This window comes from Trichechus manatus, unplaced genomic scaffold (assembly GCF_000243295.1).
Source record: "Trichechus manatus latirostris isolate Lorelei unplaced genomic scaffold, TriManLat1.0 scaffold00024, whole genome shotgun sequence".
Classification (NCBI taxonomy): domain Eukaryota; kingdom Metazoa; phylum Chordata; class Mammalia; order Sirenia; family Trichechidae; genus Trichechus; species Trichechus manatus.
Genome location: NW_004443960.1, coordinates 20,061,812 through 20,086,171, shown reverse-complemented (window position 1 = coordinate 20,086,171; position 24,360 = coordinate 20,061,812). Strand labels below are relative to the sequence as shown.

General features: G+C 50.5%; 1 protein-coding gene across 1 annotated transcript; it reads right to left on the bottom strand.

Moving 5' to 3' along the window:
• Positions 1-1,071: 1,071 nt before the first annotated feature.
• Positions 1,072-24,360, bottom strand: SDR42E2 (short chain dehydrogenase/reductase family 42E, member 2). Its single transcript, XM_004373321.1, has 12 exons — positions 24,306-24,360; positions 23,245-23,429; positions 22,622-22,717; positions 20,939-20,996; positions 20,117-20,235; positions 19,347-19,422; positions 14,669-14,751; positions 11,947-12,084; positions 11,320-11,385; positions 7,358-7,421; positions 4,582-4,655; positions 1,072-1,326 (listed from the first exon to the last, which is right to left on the bottom strand). The coding sequence occupies exons 1-12, from the start codon at positions 24,358-24,360 to the stop codon at positions 1,072-1,074; spliced, it is 1,269 nt and encodes a 422-aa protein (XP_004373378.1).

The window sequence follows — 24,360 nt, the reverse complement described above, 5'->3', positions numbered from 1 at the left end:
TGGTGAAAATGGTTTGTGCTTGACTACTCACTTAAAGGTTGCCCACTCAAACACACCCAGCGTCACTTCGGAAGAAAGGCCTGGCGATCTGCTTCCGTAAAGATTACAGCCAGAAAACCCTATGGAGCAGTTCTGCTTTCTGACGTGGGGGCGCCAAGAGTTAGAATGGCTTGAGGACGGGTTTGTGTTCGTGTGTGTGCGCACGCGCGCACCTACTATGCTGAGTCACTGTAAACCGGAATTGACTTCACGGCAACGGGTTATGCTGAGTCACCCCCAAGCTCGTAAACTCGGATACCAAAAAGGCCAGGTTGGGCTGGGCAGAAACCTGAGTCCCGGGGTCCCTCAAACTCTGGCATTCTACGGAGACCTGAATGAATGAGCGAACCCAAACACATTAGGGTCTGGGCGGATCAAGCGAAACATTATTAGAATGGGTCTCATCCAAGATCCCAAAATGATGCCAGGGCCAGACCTGAGAAGCTCGGGCAGCGTGGAGGGCCCAATGTCCCTAGAGAGGCGTCAGCAAACAGCGCAAACAACAAACGCCATCCCAGCTGGCACCAACCGCTGATACCGCGGTGGCCTGGCCGCTAGCAGAGCCCACCTAGGAAGCGCGGCTGGAAAAAGGCAGAGCCAAACAGGAAGAGGGTGGGGCCAGGTCCGAATTCCCCGAGAGGGGCGAGACCGGATCTAGAAGGAGAAGCAAGGAGTTCCTGAAGTCCAGTCCTCCGAAGGAGAAATCAGGGGTGGCGTGCTGGTACCGCCCGAAAGGGAACGGAACCAAGTCAGGAGAGAATCTGGTAGGCGGCCAGAATTGGGCAGAAGCGGGAAGAAGGCCCGTCATTGGCGGGACCAGAAGCCCAGAGCAGGGGCGGGTACCTATCCAGAGGGCGGAAGACGGGCAGGGCCAGGGCTCAGGGGGCGGAGCAGATACATCTCCAGAGGGCGGAACAGAGGCGGAGCCAGGGCCAGAGCAGGGAAGGGTACCCCTGCAAAGGGCGGAGCACGAGCGTGTCCAAGCCCGGAAGGTGAGGCGAGACAGAGGCGGAGGCTGACGGCGGCCCAGTGTCACAGGCGCTCCACGGCAGCCTCCAGGGGCTGCAGTTCCAAGATGTGCAGCGCCAAGGCGAGCAGGCCGAGGAACAGCAGCAGTCCGAGCAGTAGACGCAGGAGCGTCCGCGCCGTGGAGCCGCGGGGCTGTCCGGACGTAGACCGCACGTAACGTTCCACGGCTTCGGCGAAGCTGAACTTGGCCGGCGCGTAGCCGAGCTGGGCGCGGGCCTTGGCGATCTGAAAGGTGTGCGTCACGGCCACGCTGCGCACCTGCGGAGAGAGGCGGGGTAGCCGAGGGGCGGGACGCCGGGGCTGGGACAAGTGTGTGTGTGGGGGGAGGAGCGAGCATCCTCCCCAGCGACTTAAAAGGACCTGTGTGCTGTGTGCCCTCGGCTTCCATCTCCATTTTCCTCGAGGTCGCCGTCTCCAAGATGCCTTCCCTGCACCTTCCCCACCAGTCACGCTGAACTCGCACCCCACTGAGCTCCCCACCTCCGACCCCAAGAAGCACAGTCCCCACCTCTGCGCTCCTCCTCCCCGGCCTAGCCTGGTGCTGCTGGGACTCCGAAGGCCCTTGGCACACTCTTGCGGGTCCCCTACGAGAAGCTGAATCCCTGCCTGTGGCCTGGGTGCGGCTCTAAGGAAAAATGACCCCAGGAAACACCCTCAGCTTCCTGCCCCTAACCCCACACCAACTCTGGCCAGATGCCCTCTCTGATTTACTGCTCTTCCCTAAGAACCAAAAAAAAAAAAAAACCACGTTGCCGTCAAGTCAATTTAGACTCTGCGACCCTATAGAAAGGAATGTAATTATGCAGAAGTAATTGTTCCCCAGGGCCTGAGCTGCATTTTCCTCATGCCAGATGGCACATCAGCTTCAAGGGTAATAATGACAGCTATCAATTAGTGAGCACTCTGTCTCTGACCTGGGCTAACTCCTTTTCCAGTTTTATTTAATCCTCTGAGGTGGAACTACCACCTTATCTTTGCATATTGGGAAATGAAGATGAGAGGGGCTAAGTGATTTGCCCAGGGTCACACAGAGGAGCCAGATTCTAGCCCATGCTCTTCCCTGCTATGCTGGGGTCCTGACTGGAGATGCCCTCCCACCTCCCTCCACTGTTCCTCAGCCCGACCCTGGGGAGGGGGCCACCTGCTGCTTGATTCTCTCTGGTCACTGAAAGAGTCCCTGGGGTCAAGCTCCTGGTCTTATATGGTTGGGGGATTGGGAACAGAGAAGGTCAGTTCTTGTCCCTTGGAGCCCCAGCTAGTAAGTTCAGGACTTTGAGGGGGGTACAGAAGTAGGATTATTCCAGAAATATTTACCGAGCACCTATTATGTAGGGATACATCTGTGAAATAGATGTCACCTCCTTTGGGAAACCTCCCTGACTTCTTCAGAGCTGGTTTACTTGTGTGACGTGAAAAAAAAAAAAACCCCAAACCCACTGTCATCAAGTCGATTCCAATTCATAATGAGCCTATAGGACAGTGCAGAACTGCCCCATAGGGTTTCCAAGGTTGTACTCTTTACAGAAGCAGACTGCCACATCTTTCTCCTGCAGAGTGGCTTGTGAGTTCGAACCACCAACCTTTTGGTTAGCAACCAATTAACCACTGCACCACCAGGGCTCCTTGTGTGATGTGAAGGTCCTCATAATTTCCCCTATAACTATTATTATAGTGTGTTAAGCTGCCAGTTTACTGGGCTATCTTCCCCTTTGGACTGTGAGCTCCCTGAGATAAGGACCAGGACTCATCGCCTCCATTGCTCAGCACTGTGCATGGCACACAGTAGATGCTCAAGAAATGTTAAATGAATGAAAGGCTGGTTGGTAGAGTGACCAGCAGAGAGCGCCCAAGCCATAGCCCAGAAACTTCCCCAGCTAACTAAGCTCCTTTGCCCCTGAGCTTTACGGGGAAACTCACAAGTTAGACAAGAGGGAGGGGAGCAGAGTCCCTGTTGGACCACAATTGGGCATCACCTTGGCAGCTATTTTATTACATGGGTATGATTCCCGAGTTAGTTTACAAGCTACTGGTTAAGATCGCTGAGCTTAAAATCCCTTCCACCTAGGTTTAAATCCCATCTCTGCCACTTCTTAAGTGGGTGATCATGGGCAGGGTATTTCACCTCTGTGTGTCTCATTTCCTCCTCCGTAAAGGGAGATGACAATAGAAATCTACAACTTAAAGAGTAGTTAAACCTGTTGCTGTCGAGTCGACTCCAACCCATAGTGACCCTATAGAACACAGCAGAACTGCCCCATAGGGTTTCCAAGCAGCAGCTAGTGGATTCAAACTGCTGACCTTTTGGTTAGCAGCCATCACTTAACCACTGCACCACCAGGGCTCCTAAAAGAGTCATAGTGAAGATTAAATGAGATGAAGCACAGTGCCTGGCACGGTCACCACTCAGTAAATGGTCGCTGTTATTATTCTCCCTCCTCTACTGCTCCGGGTGGCTCGAAAGAGAAATAATAGGTAATTGCTTCTTTCTCGGGGGCCCACTCCCCCACCCCACCCCTGCTCCACACAGAGTTACAGAGCACTGGACTTGGAGTCTGAAGCAGATTCCACTATGGTGTGTCCTTGGACAAGTCACTGACCTCTCTTGTGTTCAGTTTCTCATCGTTAACAAGAAGCTCATAATCTTTTTGCCCTTCTTACAGAGTCTCTGGGTGGTGTGGTTAATGCGATAGGCTGCTAACTGAAAGGTTGGAGGTTTGAGTCTACCCAGAGGTGCCTTGGAAGAAAGGCCTGGCAATCTATTTCTGAAACATCAGCCATTGAAAACCCTACGGAACACAGTTCCACTCTGACACACGTGGGGCTGCCATGAGTCAGAATTGACTCAATGGCAACTGGTAACTTAGGGGACATCAGAGAGAATTAAATGAGAGAGTGGACTGGAAGTGTTTTGCAAATAACACCACCAACACTACCTGTTGCTTTACTGTTTACAATCTGCATTAAAACAGGTTCTCTTTTCAACTGTATGTTCTGAGCAAATATAAAACTGCATCATCATTATCACTGGAGAATAGTATTCTGTACACAATAGATAGTTCTTACTCGTTACTAATAAGTAATAACAAGTGAGTAATAAGTGGGCCTAGAACGACCAGGCTGTGGGTGTGTGTTGAGAGTTGGTGAGGTCTGTGACAAGCAGTGGTGTTCAAAACAGTGAACATCACGGAACCTGCCTCTCGGAGCCTCCAGTCTGGCTGGGAATGAATGAAAGGAAGGAAGCTGCTTATGACTGAAATAACAGCGAGGAGGGATGGGCTTGGGGTGGTGGCATTGCAGAGCCAGAGGGCACAGCGTAAGCAAAAGCGCAGAGGCTGGAATGATTCCAAAGGCGCCAGCACCAGGTGTGGGCCCACATAGAAGGTTCTCAGTAAGCACTGGGCCATGGTGCTGAAGGGGTGAGGGGTGGAGGTGGTGGGGGTGTAGAGAAGGGACCAGAAGGGAAGTGAGGGGGCCCCAGGGTGCAGGGGCTCCCAGAGTAGCCAGCCCACTTACCTCACTCCGGGTGAGCAGCAGTGGGATGCTGCAGATGGGCCTGAGGGCCAGGTGCAGATACTCCATCACTGTGGCTGCACGGGAGACAGGAGCCAATGACCATGTGGTCGTTTGTACCAGGTGGTCAAAGCAGTTAGGGACATTGTTCAGTTTGCTAAGGGCATCTTCACTCTGCAAAAACCTGTTGTCACTGGATTCCTTTAAATCATTTTTCAGCACACATTGGTGTGCCTTGTTGGCTGTGAAATGTGTCACAGCAACTTAATATTAAAGGCTGAAGTTGTTAAATAAATCTGAGCAGATTCAAAGTTATTGCTATAATAATGTCTCTCTTACTCACTTCTATTCCAATATGCTCCCTGGGGTAGGAAAGAAAGAGTTTGGAGCAGTGGTTCTCAACCTGTGCTGCACCCTGAACCACTGTAACAAATACTGATGTTCCCCCGCCTTTCTGCAGCTCCTGATGTAATTGGTCTGGGGTGTGGCTGAGGCATCTGTCTATCTATTTATATATATATGTATATATATTTTTGATGGTATTTTATTGTGCTTTCAGTGAAGGTTTACACAGCAATTTAGTTTCCCATTCAACAATTTCTACACAAATTGTTCAGTGACATTGGTTACATTCTTCCCAATGTGTGAACATTCTCATTATTTCCTTTCTGGTTGTTTCATTTCTATTAATCTAGTTTCCCTGTGCCCTTACCTTTTCATCTTTGTTTTAAAGTAATTGCTGACCATTTGATCTCGAATAGATGATTTTTTTTAAGCAGCACAGTAATCATGGGTGATATTCTTTATTTTGTGAGCCAATCTGTTATTTAGCTACAAGGCGACTTCAGGGGTTTGTTTTGGTTCAAGGTTTAAAGAGTATCTCAGGGCAATAGTCTCAGGGAGTCCTCCAGTCTCAACTGGTCCAGTAAGTTTGGATTTTTTAAGAATTTGAGGTTCTGTTCCACATTTTTCTCCCATTCTCTCAGGATCCATCTATTACTGTGGCCCTGATCAGAACCATCAGTAGTGGTAGCTGGGCACCACCTAGTTCTTCTGATCTCAGGGTAGGTAAGGCTGTGTTTGTGTAGACTATTCTGTAGACTAGTTTCTTCTTTGAGTCTTGGATTTATTTCTTTCTCTTTTGTTCTGGATGAGTGGAGACCAATAGTTGTATCTTAGATGGCCACTTGCAAGATTTTAATACCCCAGACACTACTCACCAAGCTAGGATGTAGAACATAAACTTTATGAACTATATTATGCCAACTGACCGAGTTGTCCCATGAGACTATGGTCCTAAGCCTTCAAACCCAGTAAACTAGTTCTGTGAGGTGTTTGGTTACATCTAAGAAGTATCTGTAATTGTGCCCCCTATGTGTTTTTATCACATATATGAATACATACTCATGCACACACATATATGCATATACATATTCATACACCTATATATGCACACATACATACCCATATGTACATACCTATACACATACATGCCTACATACATAGATATATATATACCTGTGCATATAATTTTTGGTTGTTGTTGCAAAATTATATATGCCATAGCAATTACTAAAAGGTCCTTTTTTCTTGTGTACATGTTAGTGACACCGATTACCTTGGTCAGGCTGTGTACACTTCACACTAATCACTGTTAGCTTTCCCGTCACCCAAAGTAACAAGTGTCTACTATCTAGAGAGTGAGTCCCTGTCCCCGACTCCCACTCATCCCTGGGAACCACTAATGAGCATGAGTTTCTGTATGTTTACCTATTCCTGTGGCATCTGTGTATTTTTAAACTTCCCAGGTGATTCTAATGTGCAGCCAGGGTTGAGAAGCACTGAGTTATTGCTAGCCCGCTAGGACTCAGAATTTATACTCAGTCCTCGAAAACTGCCATAAGCCGTGGCTGATCTTTTCGCAGCTGGGAGCCAGGAGTGTTAATTGTGTGGCGGTGCTGGCTGGGAAGTCTGGGAAGTGGTTTCTCGTATGTGCCCTGGGGGACAAACGTTTGAGCACCACTGCTTTAAACGGAAGGCATCCCAATGTATTTCAAATACAAACTACTGATACAGTCCAGGTTTTTCAGAAACACAGCTGTGTGACAGGAGGGCCGCCTGTCCCCTCAGGCCGGTGACCCCATGCCTGATGCCTGCTCTGCATTCCAGCTGGAGGGAGGTCAGGAGAGGGATGCTGGGCAGTGAGGGTAGAGAGGGAAGCTGCGAAAACATGCTGTCAGGGGTGGGGTGGGAGCAGAAACTGGCCTTTGGGCTGAGAAGGAGAATCTAGGGTCAAGATGCAACCCCCACATGTCCAAAAGCAGCCTTAAGTTCAGGGGGCCCCTGGGGGATGCTAGCCCCAGGCTCCTCTCCTCCCGACTGGTATAACGTCTTCCAGCACAGGCCACGGACTGGGCGTGGGAGTCAGCTTGAGTCAGCAACGTCCACGTGTGATTCTCACCGTGGCACCTCGGGCCCATCACTAAGCTCTCTGAGCCGCAATCGCCCCATCTTTACAGTGGACTCTATCACACCCACCTTGCAAGTGGGAGAAGGGTTTAAAGAGGGCCAGCACTAGGGTGAGACAGGTGAGGCATCTAGGGCACAACATTTAAGGAAGCCCTTGCTCCCAGGCTGTGCAAATGCAGGGTCGGGCTTGGAGCACTTAAATTTTGCAACTTGGGTGCCTCACCCTAATCCTGGTCCTGGGTTTAAAATAAAGTAATGCATGTACACCTGGCTTATAGAGGGCTTTTAACACACAGACTCCTTCCCTTACCTGTCAGGTAAACCCAGGAAGTAGGCACCTGGATCCATGGCTGGCTGTACCCCAGCTTCTCAAACTGCAAGGAAACATGGCCTGAGATAAGACTGGGTCCTTCAGGGTCTGGTGTGGAAAGGCGACATGCTCCCTTCATCCCTGGCCAGCAGAGGCATCTCCTGACTCATTGCTCACCCACCCACCATGGCCATCCCCATAGCCAGCCACAAGCCTGAGCCAGGCTTGAAATGAAATCTATACTTCAACTGGGAAAACTCACGTAGGAAATGAATGCATTGGGGTGGGTTTTAACTTGGAATTATTCACACCATTTATTTATTATTTACACCTAAGAGCTATGGCGAGCTATGGCTGCTAACCAAAAGGTTGGCAGTTCAAATCTACCAGCCACTCCTTGGAAACCCTATGTGGCAGTGCTAGTCTGTCCTATAGGGTTGCTATGAGTGAGAACTGACTCAACAGCAACGGTTTTGTTTTTTAATACCCAAAGAAGGAGTCTTGGTGGCGCAGTGGTTAAGCGCTTGGCTGCTAACCAACAGGTCAGCAATTCGAACCGACCGGCCGTTCCACGGGAGAAAGACGTGGCAGTCTCCTTCCGTAAATATTTACAGCCTTGGAAACCCCATGGAGCAGTTCTGTCCTGTCCTGTAGGGTCGCTATGAGTCAGAATTAACTTGACAGCAATGGTTTATTATTATTATTTTTTAATACCCAAAGACACTCCAAGGTATTTATGCAGAATCTTATTTTTCTAGAATTGACTTTTCTGCTGTTAAAGGAAAAAAAAAAAGCCTATGTGTGGAGGGTGGTAGAAGATGGATGCACGAAGATATGGGTTGACACAGGATGAACTGAGGTCTTCACTTGTTGTAGTGGGTTGAATGGTGGCCTCCCAAAAGGTATGTCTGTGTCCATCCTAACCCCCAGAACCTGTGAATGTGACCTTATTTGGAAAAAGGGGTTTTGCAGAGGTAATTAAGGATCTTGAGATAAGATCACCCTGGATTATCCCAAACCATGCAAACCAAACCCAATGCCCTAGAGTCAATTCCAACTCATGGTGACCCGATAGGATAGAGTAGAACTGTCCCATGAGGTTTCCAAGGCTGTAATCTTTATGGAAGCAGACTGCTACACCTTTCCCCTGTGAAGCAGCTGGTCGGTTCCAACCACTGACCTTTCAGCAGCTGAGCGCTTTAACTGCTGTGCCCCCAGGGCTCCTGGATTATCCCAGAAGGCCCTAAATCCAGTGACAAGTGGCCTTATAAGAGACACACAGGGGAGAGAGAAGAGGAGAAGGCCATGTGAAGATGGAGGCAGAGGCTGTAGTGATGCAGCCACAAGCCAAGAAACACCTGGAGCCACCAGAAACTGACAGAGGCAAGGAACAGACTGCCCCTAGAGCCTTTGGGGACACCTTTGCCAACACCTTCATTTCTGACTTCTGACCCCCAGAACTCTCTGCTGTTTTAATCCACCAAGTTTGTGGTTATTTGTTACAGCAGCCACAGGAAACTAATATACTTGTATAAAACCTCTCTGGGTCAAAAAGAGAGAAAACAGTAAGTGTTGGCAAGGATGTGGACCAACTGGAATCCTTATACACTTCTGGTGGGAATGTAAGATGGTGCAGCTGCTTTGGAAACAGTTTGGTGGTTTCCCAAAGAGTTACATATAGAATTACCATGTGATTCAGAATTCTACTCCTAGAGATATACGTAAGAGAAATGAAAAACGTATGTCCCCACAAAAACTTGTACAAAAATGTTCATAGCAGCATTATTCATAATAGTCAAAAAGTACAAACAACCCAAATGTCTGTGAACTTGTGAATGGATAAACAAAATGTGGTAAAGCCACAGAATGAAATGTTTTTTGGTGATAAAAAGGAATGAAGTCTCGACACATGCTAAAACATGGGTGAACCTTTCAAACACAATGCTAAGAAGCCAGTCACAGAAAGCCACATATTGTATGTTTCCATTTATATGAAATGTCCAGAAGAGGCAAGTCTATATATAAAGAAAGTAGATTAGTGGTTGCCTAGGGCTAGGGGGAAGGGTAGGAGGAACAGGGGAGTTGTTTGGAAAAAGTTTTTTTTTTTTAAGAGTGATGAAAATGTTCTAAAATTGACTGTGGTGATGCTTATACAACTCTGAATATACTAAAAACCATTGAATTGTATGGTATGTGAATTATATCTCAACAAAGCTGCTATTAAAAAAAAAAAAAAAACTCTTTGGGGCCATAAGAGCTGGGAAGAAAAGGCAACTGCTTTCTGGGCTTGGCTTCTTGCCACGGTTTGGAGGGCAACTCTGAGGCACTGATGTGTTGGGCATGAATGCCATAAGGATGTAACCCTCAGCCCAGGGTTTTTTCCTGGTCTACCCCTTCCAGGCAAGTCTGGTCTGGAGAAGGAGTCAGTGGACTGCTGGGAGAGGAGGCCAGAGTACTCGAAAGAGCTGAGTATAGGAGGTCCCAGGAACAAACACCTCCCTTTGTGCTGTGGTTTACCTTCCCCATTCCTCTTTCAGAGCCTCCACACATAGTATGGCGGGTCACAAACAAAAATTCCAGAGGGCTGTAACTCAACAAGGTGCCCTGGTGGCGCAGGAGTTAAGCATTCAGCTGCTAATTGAAAGGTCAGTGCTTCAAACCTACCAGCTGCTGCATGGAAGGAAAGATTAAAGATCACAGCCTAGTGCGTAGTGCCTGGGGTCTTAAAAGCCTGCAAGCGGCCATCCAAGGCACAATTGATCTCTACTTACCCGGAGCAACAGAGAAAGAAGGAGAGTCAGGAATAGGAGGAGGATATGGAATATGTGGCTAATCACCTCCATGAACAACTGCCTTCTTTGCCATGAGACCAGAAGAGCTGGATGGTGCCCGGCTACCATTACTGAACATTTTGATCAAAGATTCCATAGAAGAATCCTGATCAAAAGGGGGAAAATGCAGAACATAATCTCAAATTCTCAGGGACTCCAGACTTTCTGGAGCCATGGAGGGTGCATGAACCCCTGAAACTACTGCCGAGACAATCTTTAAACCATAAACCAAAAATATCCTCTCAAGTCATCTTAAAACTGAACAGTTTAGCTTAACTAGTAACAAAAGTCTGCCCTGCGCACTATGCTCTTTTAAGAACTTTCTATTTGAGATCAAATTGACAACAGCAACTAGAAAGACAGGAACCTTGTGGGGCAGTGAATTTATGTTAATGAGGGAGGAACAACTCAGAAAAGGAGGGTGAAAATGGTTGTATAACTTGAAGAATGTCATCAGTCACTAAATTGTATATGTAGAAACTGTTGAATTGGTGTATGTTTTGCTATGTATATTCTCAACAACAATAACAAAATAAATAAAATTTAAGAAAAAAAAAAAGATTACAGCCTAGGAAACCCTGTGGGGCAGTTCTACTCCGTTCTGTAGGGTTGCTACAAGTCAGAATCAACTTGACGGCACACAACAACAACAACGTAAGTCAACGTGTCATCCCTGGGTGGTGCAAACGTTTAACGTGCTCAGCTGCTAACTGAAAGTTTGGAGGTTTGAGTTCACCCAGAGGCACATTGGAAGAAAGGCCTGGCAATCTACTTCTGAAAAATCAGCTATAGAAAACTCTATGGAACACAATTCTACTGACACACAGGGGGTTGCCATAAGTTGGAGTCCACTTGATGGCAACTGGTAACTGGTAGAATCAACATAAATTGGGGGGCATCAGGCAGTGTGTGAGCTACAGCAAATGCGGAATGCATGCTCCCCCAAAGGGGCAGCTGCCACCAAGCTCCAGCCAGCTCCAGTGGCACCCATGGCCAGAGCTGGTCTTTAGAGAGAAGCCATACATTCAAATATTCCTAACGAAGTTTTCGGAAGTAGGAAAGGATGGCAGGGAGAGACTAGAGGATCCCTGGATTTTCACTTAGGGTGGGGGCAGGCTGCTGTGCACCTACCAGCGGAGCCATCCACTCGAAGAGGTTGACGCTCTCTCCGTCGTTGATGTAGTATGCCTGCCCGCTCTGAGGGGAACATGGGAGGAGACAGTCAGGCACTCGCCCAAGAGCCTGGCCCCCACCCGTTCACATGGTTCCGGCAGCTGCTCCCACTCCCCACTTCTCCTGAGCAGCCATCAAGGAGGGCAGACAGGCCTGGTTTGGATCCCACAGCTGGGAGGATCTGGGTAATTTCCTTTGAATTCTGGTGCCACCACACCTAGATTGTGGCACATAACTCTCTGAACCTCAGTTTCTTCATCTGACAAACCGGAAGATAGTAATGGAATCTCCCCCTTGGGCTGTTGAGAAGATTAACTAAGATCATATATGCACAATGCTTGGCATTTGGTGACCATTATTATGGGATCAACAACACCTCCCTCAAGGTCACATGACAAGCTAATGATGCTCAACAGCGCTCCCCCACCCCGACCCCAGCTTCCCTGGACCAACAGTCCAGACAGCCATCTTAAGTACAGGACTTGGGGAGAATTTTTGTGCACGAGCCAAGAATCCTGAGGGACAGGACGGGATGGGGCCCCAGGCTGCAGCCCCTGGGTGGGGCCAGCATTGCAGGAGACTCACCGCCACGAAGCCCTTGGCCGCGGTGAGGGCCTCCGCCGCCAGCACGTGTGCCTGCACCAGGTTGTGCACATGGACCCAGTTCATCCGCGCCCTGCAGTCCCCAAATCGGAACATGAACAGCCTCTTCTTGATGTGGTTCTGGAGGAGGGAGGGGGTGATAAACACAGGCCCAAGCCTGGAGTGGCTTAAATTCCATCTATATGCTAATGGCTCTCAAATTTCTATCTAAGCGGCAGACCCCTCTCCTCCCAAGCTCCAGAGTCAGGTATCTAATGCTTTCCCGGCATCTCCATCGGGTTGCCTAACACACACCTCAGCTACCATGTCCGAAAGTGAACGCCTGATCTCTCCCAAGCCGCTCCCCCCACGTCTTCCTGCTCTCGGGTGATGGCACGCCACTGCTCAGGCCAAAAACCTCGGGGCCACCTTTGACTTTCCCTTCTCACGCTCTACATCCAACCCACCGGCGAATCCTGTTGGTTCACCTCTGAAATCTATCCAGAATCTGACCACTTCTCCCCACCCTCACTGCCACCTCTTCTCTCACCTGGGTCTGGTAATAGCCTCCTAACTGGTCCCTTGCTTCCACCCTCGCCCCCTGCTGTCTGCTCTGGACACCACAGCCAGAGACACTCTTGAATCCTAAATCAGATCATGTCTCTCCGCTCAGAACCTTCCGGGGCTCCCATCCTGCCGCGCTGAGAGCCAAAGTCCTGGCAATGGCCGACTAGGCCCTTCCTGGTCTGGCCCCAGTTACTCTCTGACGTCATCTCCTACTATCCCCCCACTCTGCTACAGTGACATGAGCCTCTTTGCTTTTTCCAGAACATGCTGGCATGTTCTCACCTCAAGGCTTTGGACTAGCTGTTCCCTCTGCCTTTCTCCTCTTGGTTCTTCCTCCAAATGCCCTGTGATATGCACTCCATTGTCTCCTTCACACTGATGCTCAAATCACCTTCTCAGTGAGGCTCCCTGACTCCCTTCCTTAGTGCCCTCACCTGGCACCCCCAATTCCCTCACCCGACTCCACTTTTCCTTTTCTCCATAGCACCTGGCACCTTGGAACAAACCTTACCATCTATCATGTTTATTTTCATTTTCCATGTGAGAACCTAAGCTCCACACAGGCAGGGATTGTCTGTTTTGCTCACAGATCTATCCTCAAATCTATAACAATGCTGGGCACATAGCAGGAACTCAGTAAATACTTATTGAATGTATAAACAAAGAAAGAGCCCTGGTGGCGCAGTGGTTAAGAGCTCGGCTGCTAACTGAAGGTTGGTGGTTTGAACCCACCAGTTGCTCCGCGGGAGAAAGATGCAGCAGCTGCCTTCTGTAAAGATTACAGCCTAGGAAACCCTATGGGGCAGTTCTGCTCTGTCCTAGAGGGTCGCTATGAATGAGTTGGACTCAATGGCAATGGGTTTTTTGGTATATACAAACATGAATAGGGGAGAGAGTCACTGGGGTTCACCTCACATCCCTGTGTACCCAGTTAGCTTAAAAAAAAAAGAAGAAGAAGACATAAAGCCCCAGCAATGTTTGGAAACTTCAGACGGAGTGTCACTCCCCTAGTAACTTTCCATGGCTCCCCATTGCTACAACCCCTGTTCCCCCACCCCTACAACCAGGGCGGATTATCCAATAGGCAAGGTAAGCACAGTGCTTACCTTGTTTACCACGTCATCTGTAGTGAATAATTTTGTATTTTCCACCACATCAAAAATTCTGCTTCTGGATGTGGCTGGCATCTGTCTCCCAACCCCACAGCACCTTCCTACACAATCAATGCCTCTTTTGAAAGTTATAATCCCTGACAGGGATGGATTACCCAGTAAGCGAGGTAAGCATGGGCTTACTTGTGCTTACTTACTAATCTGTAGTCAATGATTTAACATCTTTTTCACTACATCTGAAAAACATGTGAAACTGCTGACTACAGGTTAATAAGTAAGCACAAGTAAGCCCGTGCTTACCTTGCTTAATGGGTAACCCACCCTTGCCTACAACGCTACACTCCTAGATCCAGCCACAGGGACTTGCTGCCTCTTAAACCATGATCTTCCTCATTTCTAGGTTTTTGCCTAAGCTGTCTCCTCTGTTTGGATTACCTCCTCACTACAACTCATTCCCTTGGTTAATTCCTTCTCTTTCAACACAAGGATCACCTCCTTCAGGAAGCCCTCCTGGACCTCCCCCACCAAGCCCTCTCTGCTGTGCTGCCATCCTCTCATGCTTCCCTCTACAGAGCCTTTACCACACTGAGTCTGTGATTATGGTGTCTGTCCCCCAATCAGGCTATGGACATTTGATGACCTCCTAGCTGTATTCCTGGCACCCAGCTTTCTCTAAATGGGTTTTCTGCATGGAGACCCTTGAGCTGGCAGCATGGGATGAACCATCCACCCTTAGCCCACATTTGAGTGGGAAAAACAGGCTCCCCTGTCTCTTTGGGGTCACAGTTCCATGTCTCCCCACCTGGGCCTAACCTGGCTGGCACACAGTGAGCGCTCTGGCCTGCTTGGCCAAGCCTTAGGCCTGGCCTAGGGAATATGCTGGTGGGCGTGGGGGGATCAGGGACTGGTGGGCAGGGGGCATCTCCCAGAACAGACGGTCCCAGCAACTGATACAGTGATCTGTGGGCTGGGAGGGCCCCAACAGCATGCACACAGCAGCCTGGCTTGTCCTCTGCGTCGGGGTCCAAGTAGGCCAGGCAACATACCGCCACACGGGGCAGGTGTCTCTGCTCTTCGGGGCCATAGATGCCTGGGGGCCGTAGCACGCATGTCCGCAGAGTGCCTCCTCCTAGGACACAGAGGAGGGTGGTCAGGGGCCTGGAGAGGGACAGACCAGCAGGGAGAGGCAGAGAAGGGGTGTCCACATCTCCTGTCCTTACCTGGACAGGTTAGAGGGGAAGACATGCCCTTGGGGTTTCCTCATTCAGTTAGTTACTCTCTCAGTCAATCTGTTAGTCAACAAACACTATTCAAGTTCCCCTCTCCTGGGCCCTGGGATGGATGCTGTGAAGAATCCAAGGATGGCCAAGAAATGGTCCCCACCCTCATGATGCTCACAGGCCAGTGGTTAAGGTAAGACCTAGATGCAAGTATCTGCACAGCCCGTGAGTTTACCCAGCACTTGACCGACATGATCTCCTTTAACTCTCCTGCCATTTTACAGATCCACACTCCTTCAGGCCAACAGCTCTAGCTCTTTCTGTTCCTGGTCATCCATTAGATAGTGATTATGACCACTCTCAGGGAGGTCTTATTGTGTTCTGGTAAGCTGGGAATTTTTTTCCCCAAGGCAACTCTATGAAGTGGCAGCTGCTGTTATCCCTGTTTTACAGATGAAAAAAGCAAGGCTCAGAGAAGGAACATGACTTCCCCAAGGTCACACAGTTCAGTGTGGTGCTCAGATAGGGAATCAAAGCCCAGGCCCTTTCCACTAATACTCCTGCTTCTCTAAGTACAATATGAACAAGTAGGCCCTGTCTTTCAGACCACTCAGCCTTGGTTTCCTCACCTGTAAAATGGGTGCTTTGTAAGTGGTGGTAGTTGCCACAGTCTCCAATCAAAAAGGAAAAGACTGACACCATCAGCACAAGAGCCGGGGGATTTGCTCCCTAAACTCTCACTGCTGAATCCCAGGGGTGTCCTGGGTTTCCCAAACTCTGGTGAAAATGGGTGAACATGCCTCCCCTGGGGAAGTCTAGGGGTACAGCCCAAAGGGGCTGCCACGAACACATTTCTTTTAAGTCTTTTCTTAAGAATGCCTATACAATTTTTGATTTTCCTGCATAACCCACTTGTGTTTATATGAAGATTTTTTTTAAGGTTTAAAATTACTCAGTTTATAAATTAACTGGTTCCCCCCAACGCCAATTCCTCAAATGAAATGGAGTCTCCAGGAAGACGTTCCACTCTCCTGGGCTGAAGTTCCCCAAAGGGCTGCACCCCAGTTAGGGAAGCCCATTGTAGACCATCTTCTGGGACCAGCAGCCCACCCTCCTTTGGGAAACTCCCCACCCTCTGCACGAGGTCTTGGGGGCAAGTGATGGCCATGGGGCCCAAGCTGGACCAACGAGATGTTCTCACCCAGGAATGGGACTCTATATGACTGACGCCAGGACCTACAGTCCTAGGAGTGGGTTCACCCTGAAGAGACTGAATGTCAGCTCTTGCCCCTGTGTTCCCATAGCTGCCCCACACCCTGTCCTTTCCAAGCCTTGGTGATCATCTTTCTGGGAACTATCCTGCATCCTTCCAACATAAGCTCCCTTTCCCCCTTAAATTAGCCAGGGCCAGTGTCTCCTGGTTATAACCAAACACCCTGTCTGCTGCATTCTCCAACACCCTCACTTTATAGTGAGGCCCAGGGTAGTGGGTTGAATGGTTGCCCCAAAAAGATATGTCCATGCCCTGGAACCTGAGAATGTGACCTTACTTGGAAAAAGAGTCTTTGCAGATATAATTAAGTTAGGGATCTTGAGATGAGATCATTCTCGGTATCCCAGTGAGTCCGAAATCCAATGACAAGTGTCCTTACAAGAGACACACAGAGCAGAGGCAGATGGAGAAGAGAAGGCCATGGAAGACGGAGGCAGACACTGAAGTGACACAGCCACAAGCCAAGAAAGGCCTGGGGCCACCGAAACTGGAAGGGGCAAGGAAGGATCCTCTCCTAGAGCCTTTGGAGGCAGTGAGACCCTGCCAACACCTTGATTTTTGACCTCTAGCCTCCAGAACTGTGAGAGAATATATTTCTGTTGTTTTAGGTCACCAAGATTGTGGTCATTTGTTAACGGCGGCTACAGGAAGCTAATCCACACAGTGACAGCAGTGACACAGCACGTTCACACTGAGGTGGGATCTGCACCTCTCAGGACTCTGCTACAGAGTTAGAGGGAAAGCTTTAGGGACCAGCTTAGGTAACAGGGAGTGAAAATCACCTGGCGTGACCAGGGTTGAACTCCTGGGCAGGCAGGTATCAAGTGAGCTTTTCTGTAAGCAGCCTGCAGCTAGTTTTAAACTCTGGGTCACCTGGTGTGTGTGTGTGGGGTGGGGATGGGTCAGGTTGCAGACGCTCGCCGGTGGGGCACTGGGCAGCCATGTCACAGAGGGGCCGGGCCAAGGGTATCCATGACTCTTGACCATGGAAAGCTGGAGATGCTCGTATAAACAATTCTCAGCTGGAGGATTGGGTGTCTGGCAGGCAGACTGCCGGTGTGGCCTGGGGAGGCCCTGGGATGAGAAGACAATTCAGCTGTACAAGGTCAAATTCAACTACGCAAGGTCAAACTCCTGGGAAAATCCAGCTGGATCTTCCCACTGGGATCAGGGGACAGGCCCAGGGTGATGGGGGAGAGGATTTCAGGAACAGAGCCCATGCTCGGGCTCTGCTCAGCTGTGGCTGCAGTGTAGCACAGTGATTAAGCCCTAACCCTGGTGTTAGGCCCCCTGGGGTTCAAATCCCACCTCCACCACCTAGTAGCTGTGTAACCCTGAGCTAAATCAGTTAACCACTCTGGGCCTCAGTTTTCTCACCTATAAATTGGGGGTTATAATTTCAAGTATCCCTCGCTCTCCAAATCAGTCCGTTTGGTTCCTGGGTTTAGATGGTGAGTGAAACCAAATTATCTGATTCTTTTCTGTTTCTGAATTTTGGAAAGTGAGCAGTGATGATTTGGATAGCAAAGAATTTACCTGAATCTGTTCAGTTCCTGAGTTTGGAAAGCTAGGGACACCTAAGGGTCCTACCTCAGGGATGTTGTGAGGAGTTACTGAGACTTCGCATGTAAAAAGAGGGCCTGGTGTGATAAATGGGGACGAAAGCCGGAACCTGTGTGGGGCTGAATCTGTCAGAGAAGAAAAACTCAAATATTTTCCACTACAACAAGTGATAGAGAAGTGGTAACACTGCACCCTGTCAAAGGCAGAAAACTTGGGAGACCCAGAAAAACAAGGCAGTGTTGTGGAATTCCAGCTCTCACAGGTTTCGCTGCGTTACTTCTCTATAACCAGAAGAGGCAGTGCAGTAAGGCAGTCGAGATTTTTCTGGGAAGTTAACAAAGGTGAAGGTTTAGGGCACCTCACTTGCAAGGGCCCTCCCGAAGTACCTTATTCCATATTCATAATTCATAAACAAAGAAAGCACCTAAAACTGGATTCACTCCTGTGTGGCAGAAAAAGAGAGCTAGACTTGGGTTCCAGCTCTGAGCCTCAGTCTCTCACCTGTGGTATGGGCGTTGCAGTGGCTGTTCTCCCTCCCACCTCCCACAGGGCTGTGAGGAAAGCTGAGGAGATGCGGGTGAGGAGTGAGAGCTATAGTTACCTCAGTCGGCAAAGGGGCTCCCACTCCTTCCAGCGCCTCCTGTGCCACCAGACATGGTCGGCGATGCTGCTGGCAACACCTACACTCTCGTCCTCTCACGCATGAATGCTGAGACAGGTCCCCGCCAGACTTGCCCCCCAACTCCAGTCAACTGAGCCTCAAAAATGGCTCTTGAATCCATCCCCTCCTTCTATCCCCACTGCCACCAACAGTCCAGGGGGATGGCCGTCTCCTGCCTGGTCCCCTGCCTCTCCTCTTACCCCTCCGATCCATCCCCTGCATGGTGGCCAGAGGGTCTTTTTAAAACGCACAGCTGCCCGTGTCAGTCTCCTGTTTAAAGTCAACCTTCAATGACTCCTGATAAAGCTGAAACCCCTCAGCTTCGTTCACAAGGCTCTTCGTGACCTGGCCCCAGGCTCCCCTGTGCTCCCTCCTCTGACACTGGATCACTCACCCTGCTGCCCCGGGGCCTTTGCACATGCAGTGCCAGCTGCCACGAACCCTTTCCCTTCCTCCTTTCCTCCACCTACAATGGACAACAGCTTTCCATTCTTCAGGCCTCAGCCTGCCTTCCCAGGCCACCCAGGCCGGGGCCCCGTGTTCCCCAATCACACCGTCATGCCTGGTCTGTGTCTTCCCCACCAGGCTACAAGCAGTGTGAGGACAGAGACTGGGACTGACTTCTTCCGGGTTGTATCCCTGGTTGGAGCCCTGGTGGTGCAGAGGTTAAGAGCTACGGCTGCTAACCAAAAGGTTGGCAGTTCGAATCCACCAGCCTTTCCTTGGAAACCCTATGGAGCAGTTCTTCTCTGTGCTATAGGGTCACTATGAGTTGGAATTGACTCAATGGCAACAGGTTTGTTCTTTTTTGGCTTTTTATTCCTGGCAGGGTGGCTGGCACATAGCAGGGGCTGAGAATTCGTTGAAAGACGAATGACCCAGGCCCTGGGGAGCTCTCCTTGTGGGGAAAGGTGGGTTTCAGAACAGATCAGCTACAAGCTAGAGTCACTTATCTATTTCAGGAGACGCATATGGATTTGGTAGGAACAGGGCCCCATAATACTCACCTGGAAGAGGTGTTCCATTGGCCATCAGGGTCAACTGGTCGGCGATGGCTTTGGTTCGGGAATAGTGGTCCATGTGCTGTAAGGTGGACGGGGGAACAGAGCCGCAGCAGAGGGGTCACTGCCTGGTCTGGCCTGGCCCCAGACTGCACCTTTGCTTCAGAGCACACCATCAAGGTTGGATGCTGGGGACTTCCACTGGGATACTGCCAAGCCTGAGCCCTAGAGCCCTCCTCTCCCCCTGGGTAGGAAGAAAGTGTGTCTCCTTCAGAGCCATGGAAGCAGAGGAGCACTGGCTTCAGAAGAGTGATAATGACCGGGACTCTGACTTAGGGAGGGTCTTTCCAGCCCCAAACGCCTGCCTGGCAGTGGTGATGCTGGACATGTGTTGGATAAATTATTGATCTGTAGTCCTTAGTGTTCACATGGTACTTTCACATACATTATTTCATTTCCTGCTCTCCACAACCCCAGTGAGATGTTGTTATCATGCCCAGATGAAGAAACAGAGGTTCAGAGTGGTGAAGTGATCTGCTCAGAGTCACAGTTAGAAAGTAACCTGGCTAAGGGTCAAAGCCGGGTCTGTTTGATTCCAAAGTCCCTGCTGGCACACTAGCTAAAACAGGAGAGGGCTCTTGCCACCCAGTGTTGGGGGACCCTTTCTCCTAGAACTCACCCTGAGTTGTGAGGCTGACTCCACCTCCCTTGGTTTCACCCATCCCTACCCTTTCAGCTTTGGGTTGGCCCCACCCACCTCTCCTGGAAGCTAGTACCTTCTCCAGCGGGAAATATGGCACGGAGTCCTCATCACCCTGCTCGATGGGCTTCCCGCCAAATGCAACATTGACGGTGCTGGTGTAGACAAGCCTCGGAACGCGCCGGCGGACGCAGACTGCAGCAACAGGCACACACAGCACCACACACACAGGCAAACACACACAGGGCCGAGAGTGAGCAGGCAATCAGCTGAGGGGCCTCCCCTGGCAAATCCACCTATCTCCATCCAGTCTCCAACATAATACCAGTCCTTGGGACCCCACAGAATCCAGAGCTGCCCAGGAGGGAAGGGCCTCCTCGCCTTAACTTAGGGTTTGGGTCAGGTCCCTGCTCCTTGAGCCACTGGGGACCAGGCCTGCTCACTCTTCCTTCTAAGTGCGGCTGTGGCCCCTGAGCTATCTTGCCAAGACAAGGACAGGTCAGAAGAAAGTCTCACTCCATGGGGACAGAGAAGAAAGACACTCTAGAATCAGAGAGAAAAACAGAATGCAGGACAAGGCAGGACGAGCCCAGAGAGCTTAGACATGGCCCTTCAGCAAGTGTTCTTACTCCCAAACCCCTAAGCCCTGAGTACAAACTCGGCTCCCCACGTTCCCAGCCAGGCCATGGCTATGCTGACCGGCCCCCTGCAGGGCCCTGGGCAGGTCTTTGGTTAGGGAAGGATGTGCTGGCCCAAAGGCCCTCCCCTAGGGTAGTAGGCATGGGAGAAAGGGTCCCACCTCTAGCTCCGACCCTGCCCCTGGAGCTGGGCCTGTGGTAGGAGAGGGGAGAGAAGGAGGAAACACACAGCAGGCCACACCTCAGCTCTGAGCGCCTACCATCAATCACTAGTTTGGTGCCTCCAACATTTATAGACTCAATCTGCTCTTTTTGCAGCTAAAAGAGAAGACGGAGGTGGGAAAGTCGTGGTGGAGCCTCATGCCTTGCTGCCGAGGCCATAAGGCTGGGCGTGGGGTCTGGGCAGGATGGCGGGTTCTAAATGTCCAGCTCAGAGGCCCACGGGGCAGCGTGCGAGCCTGGGGCTCTGGTGTCCATCTCTGCCACCCTCTCCCTGGATGACCAGGGGAGATTACCGTCCCCGTCAGGCCCTCAGCTCCCTCACCTGTAAAGCGAGGGCAAACCTTGGCTGGTAGGCAGGATTAAACAAGACACATGGGAAGGTCATGGTACCATGCCTGACCCATGCTCCAAGTCTCAGTTTCCTTATCTGTAAGATGGCACAGTAATACTGTCCAGGCATTAGTGAGGAGGCTGGGGTATGAAAACCAAAAACAACTGGTCTTCGGCAGTGCTTCCTGCGTGCCAGGGGCTGGGCCGAGCCTTGAAGTCCCTGTCTCATTTAATGCTCACGACAGCTCTCTATGAGGTGAATTTATCTTTAAACCATATTTGTTCTTGTTGCAGTTGTTTTTGTTTAATGGGTAATACAGTCATTAGGTTAAAAATATCTCAAACGTAAAAAGAGTAGACAGTGAAAAGCAAGTTTCCCTCCCATTCCTGGTCCCAAGTCTTCCTCCTCCCTCCCCGGAGGCAGCCACCGTCACCAATGCATTGTTTCCTTTGAAAGATCATCACCGCTTATTAACATCAGCACGTAAGCAGGTGTGAGTATATCAAGAAACGTTCACCTGAGCTCTTTTTTAAACAAACAGGAGGACACCAAATACTGTTCTGCACCTTGGAAATTGCTCTGTATCAGCTCATATTGAGTTACCTCGTTCTTCTGAACTACTGCGTAGAATTTCATTACATGGATACAGCACAAGTCATTTAAATAATCCCCAGCTGATGGGCATTTAGGTTATTTCCTGCATTTTGCTACTAAAAACAATGTTGCAGGAACAGCCAGAATGAAAATAATGAGAATGTTCACTGTGAAGAATGTAACTAACGTTGCTGAACAATTTGTGTAGAAATCGTTAGTGTGAATCTAAACTGCTGTGTAAACCTTCATGGAAAGCACAATAAAATACTATTTAAAAAAAAGAAAGAAAGAAATGTTAAAAGTAGTTCTCCAGAGAGAAAGACAATGATATAGAGCAAAGAAGAGAAGCAGATTTACATAAAGAAAATAAGGAGCATTAAAGGAGGAATAAGTGAAAGTGAAATAAAATCTTTTATTTTTCTTTCAGTAAAAAAAAAAAATGCTGAAAATGTACAAACAAATGCAATGTCTGGTCAAAGGGTATGAGTATGTTTAAACATTTGAAAGACAGTCACACTGCCCTTTGAAAAGGTTGTAAGACAAGTATTAATAGTGTCCTCGCTTTACAGATGAGGAAACTGAGGGTCAGAGAGGTCACGTTAACTTGCCCTAGGTCACACAGCTGGAAAGTGGTAGAACTGGTATTTGGTCTCAAGGACACAAAATGCAAGCTGGGAGTAGCTGAAATCCTTCCCAAGTAGGTGAAGAGTAATAACAAAAATAGGGATGTGAGGGACAGAGCCAGGATCTGAACCCCACTCTGTCTAGCTCCAGGTATCGTATGTGAGGAGCTTACCTTCTCAGCACCGGACATTCCATAGGAGGCTACGTGGAAGACACAGTCCACCCCCTTGAACACGCGGTAGAGGGCTTCTTCGTTTCGGATGTCAGCCTGCAACAGACAAGGAAGAGATAGGGCAGGAGGTTCAAGTCCGTGGCAGAGATACCAACTCTGCATTTAGCCAGGTCCTAGAGCTGGCCCCCTGTCCTCTCCCAGGCTAAGCATCCATAGGGTCAGGAGAGGCTGGTGGGCGGGAATTACTATAGGAATCTATATGGTGTCGTCATCATCATCACTGTCCACCAGTTATCAAGCTTTCTCCGTCACAGGGCCGTGCTAGGTGTTTTACGTGCACTATCTCATCGACTCCCCATGAGACCCTTGTGGAGATTATTATTACTGTTCTCTTATTGTTATTATCATCCCCTTTCTATGGGTGAGGTCACTGGGGCTCCCAGATGTGGAGACTGTGGCCACAGCTACACAGCTGGGAAGTGCAGGAGCTGGACTCAGCCCAGCAGTCCGACTCCAGAGCCTATGCTCTTAAACCCACACTACTGGTTGGACCTCAGACACTTTCCTCCTTCCCCACCAGCCTGGGTGCCCCCACCAGTCCCCCAAGTCCCTTGTCCCTGCACCTGGATGAATTCAGTCCCTGGAGCAAGCTCCCACTGGGGTCGGCGGAGGTCGAGCAGGACGACAGAGGCACCGCTCTTGGCCAGGCTGGAACCCAGGCTAAAGCCCAGGTAGCCTCCTCCTCCTGTCACCAGAACCTTCTGCCTAGAAGCCTGCGTGGGTTTGGCCTGAGTCTTCTGCTGCGGCGCTGGTGCTGGGGCTGTCATTGGCTCATTGAGTTTGGGCCCAGTCCTGGACTCCTGTTTGGGCCCAGTCCCTGACCCTGGGCCCGGCCCAGGTGATGGTACAGTTCCTGGCCCAGGTACCAACCCAGCTCCTGGTCCAGGCCCCAGACCCAGCACTGCCCCCGGAACCATACCAGTCCCTGGCCCAGGTGCTAGAATAGTACGAGGTCCCAGCCCAGGCCCTGGGAGAGCACCAGGTTCTGGCCCAGGCCCTGGCACTACACCAGGCCCCGGCCCAGATCCTGGGACAACACCAGGTCCAGACCTAGGCCCTGGCACAGTACCAGGCCCTGGCCCAGGTCCTGCAATGGCAACAGCACCAGGCACCCACCCAGGACCCGGACCTGGCACTACACCAGGCCCCAGCCCAGACCATGGGACAACACCAGGTCCAGGCCTAGGCCCTGGCACAGTACCAGAACCAGGCCCAGGCCCCGGCACTACACTAGGCCCCGGCCCAGACCCTGGGACAACACCAGGTCCAGACCTACGCCCTGGCATAGTACCAGGCCCTGGCCCAGGCCCCGGCACTACACCAGGCCCCAGCCCAGACCCTGGGACAACACCAGGTCCAGGCCTAGGCCCTGGAACAGTACCAGGCCCTGACCCAGACTCCGGCACCAAACCAGGCCCTGGTCCAGGCTGTAGAACTGCACCAGGCCCTGACCCAGACCCCGGTACTATACCAGGTCCCAGCCCAGGCCCTGGAGCAACACGAGGCCCCGACTCAGAACCTGGCACTGTACCAGTCCCGACTCTGGGTCCTGACCCAGATCCTAAATCAGACCCTGGGCCTGAGACCCCACCCCAGGCCTGGCAGACAGGGCAGCTCTTAGTGCCCCAGTCAGTGGCTTTGCAGGCCTCTGGGGAGGAGCCTCTGGGGTTGGGCTTCAT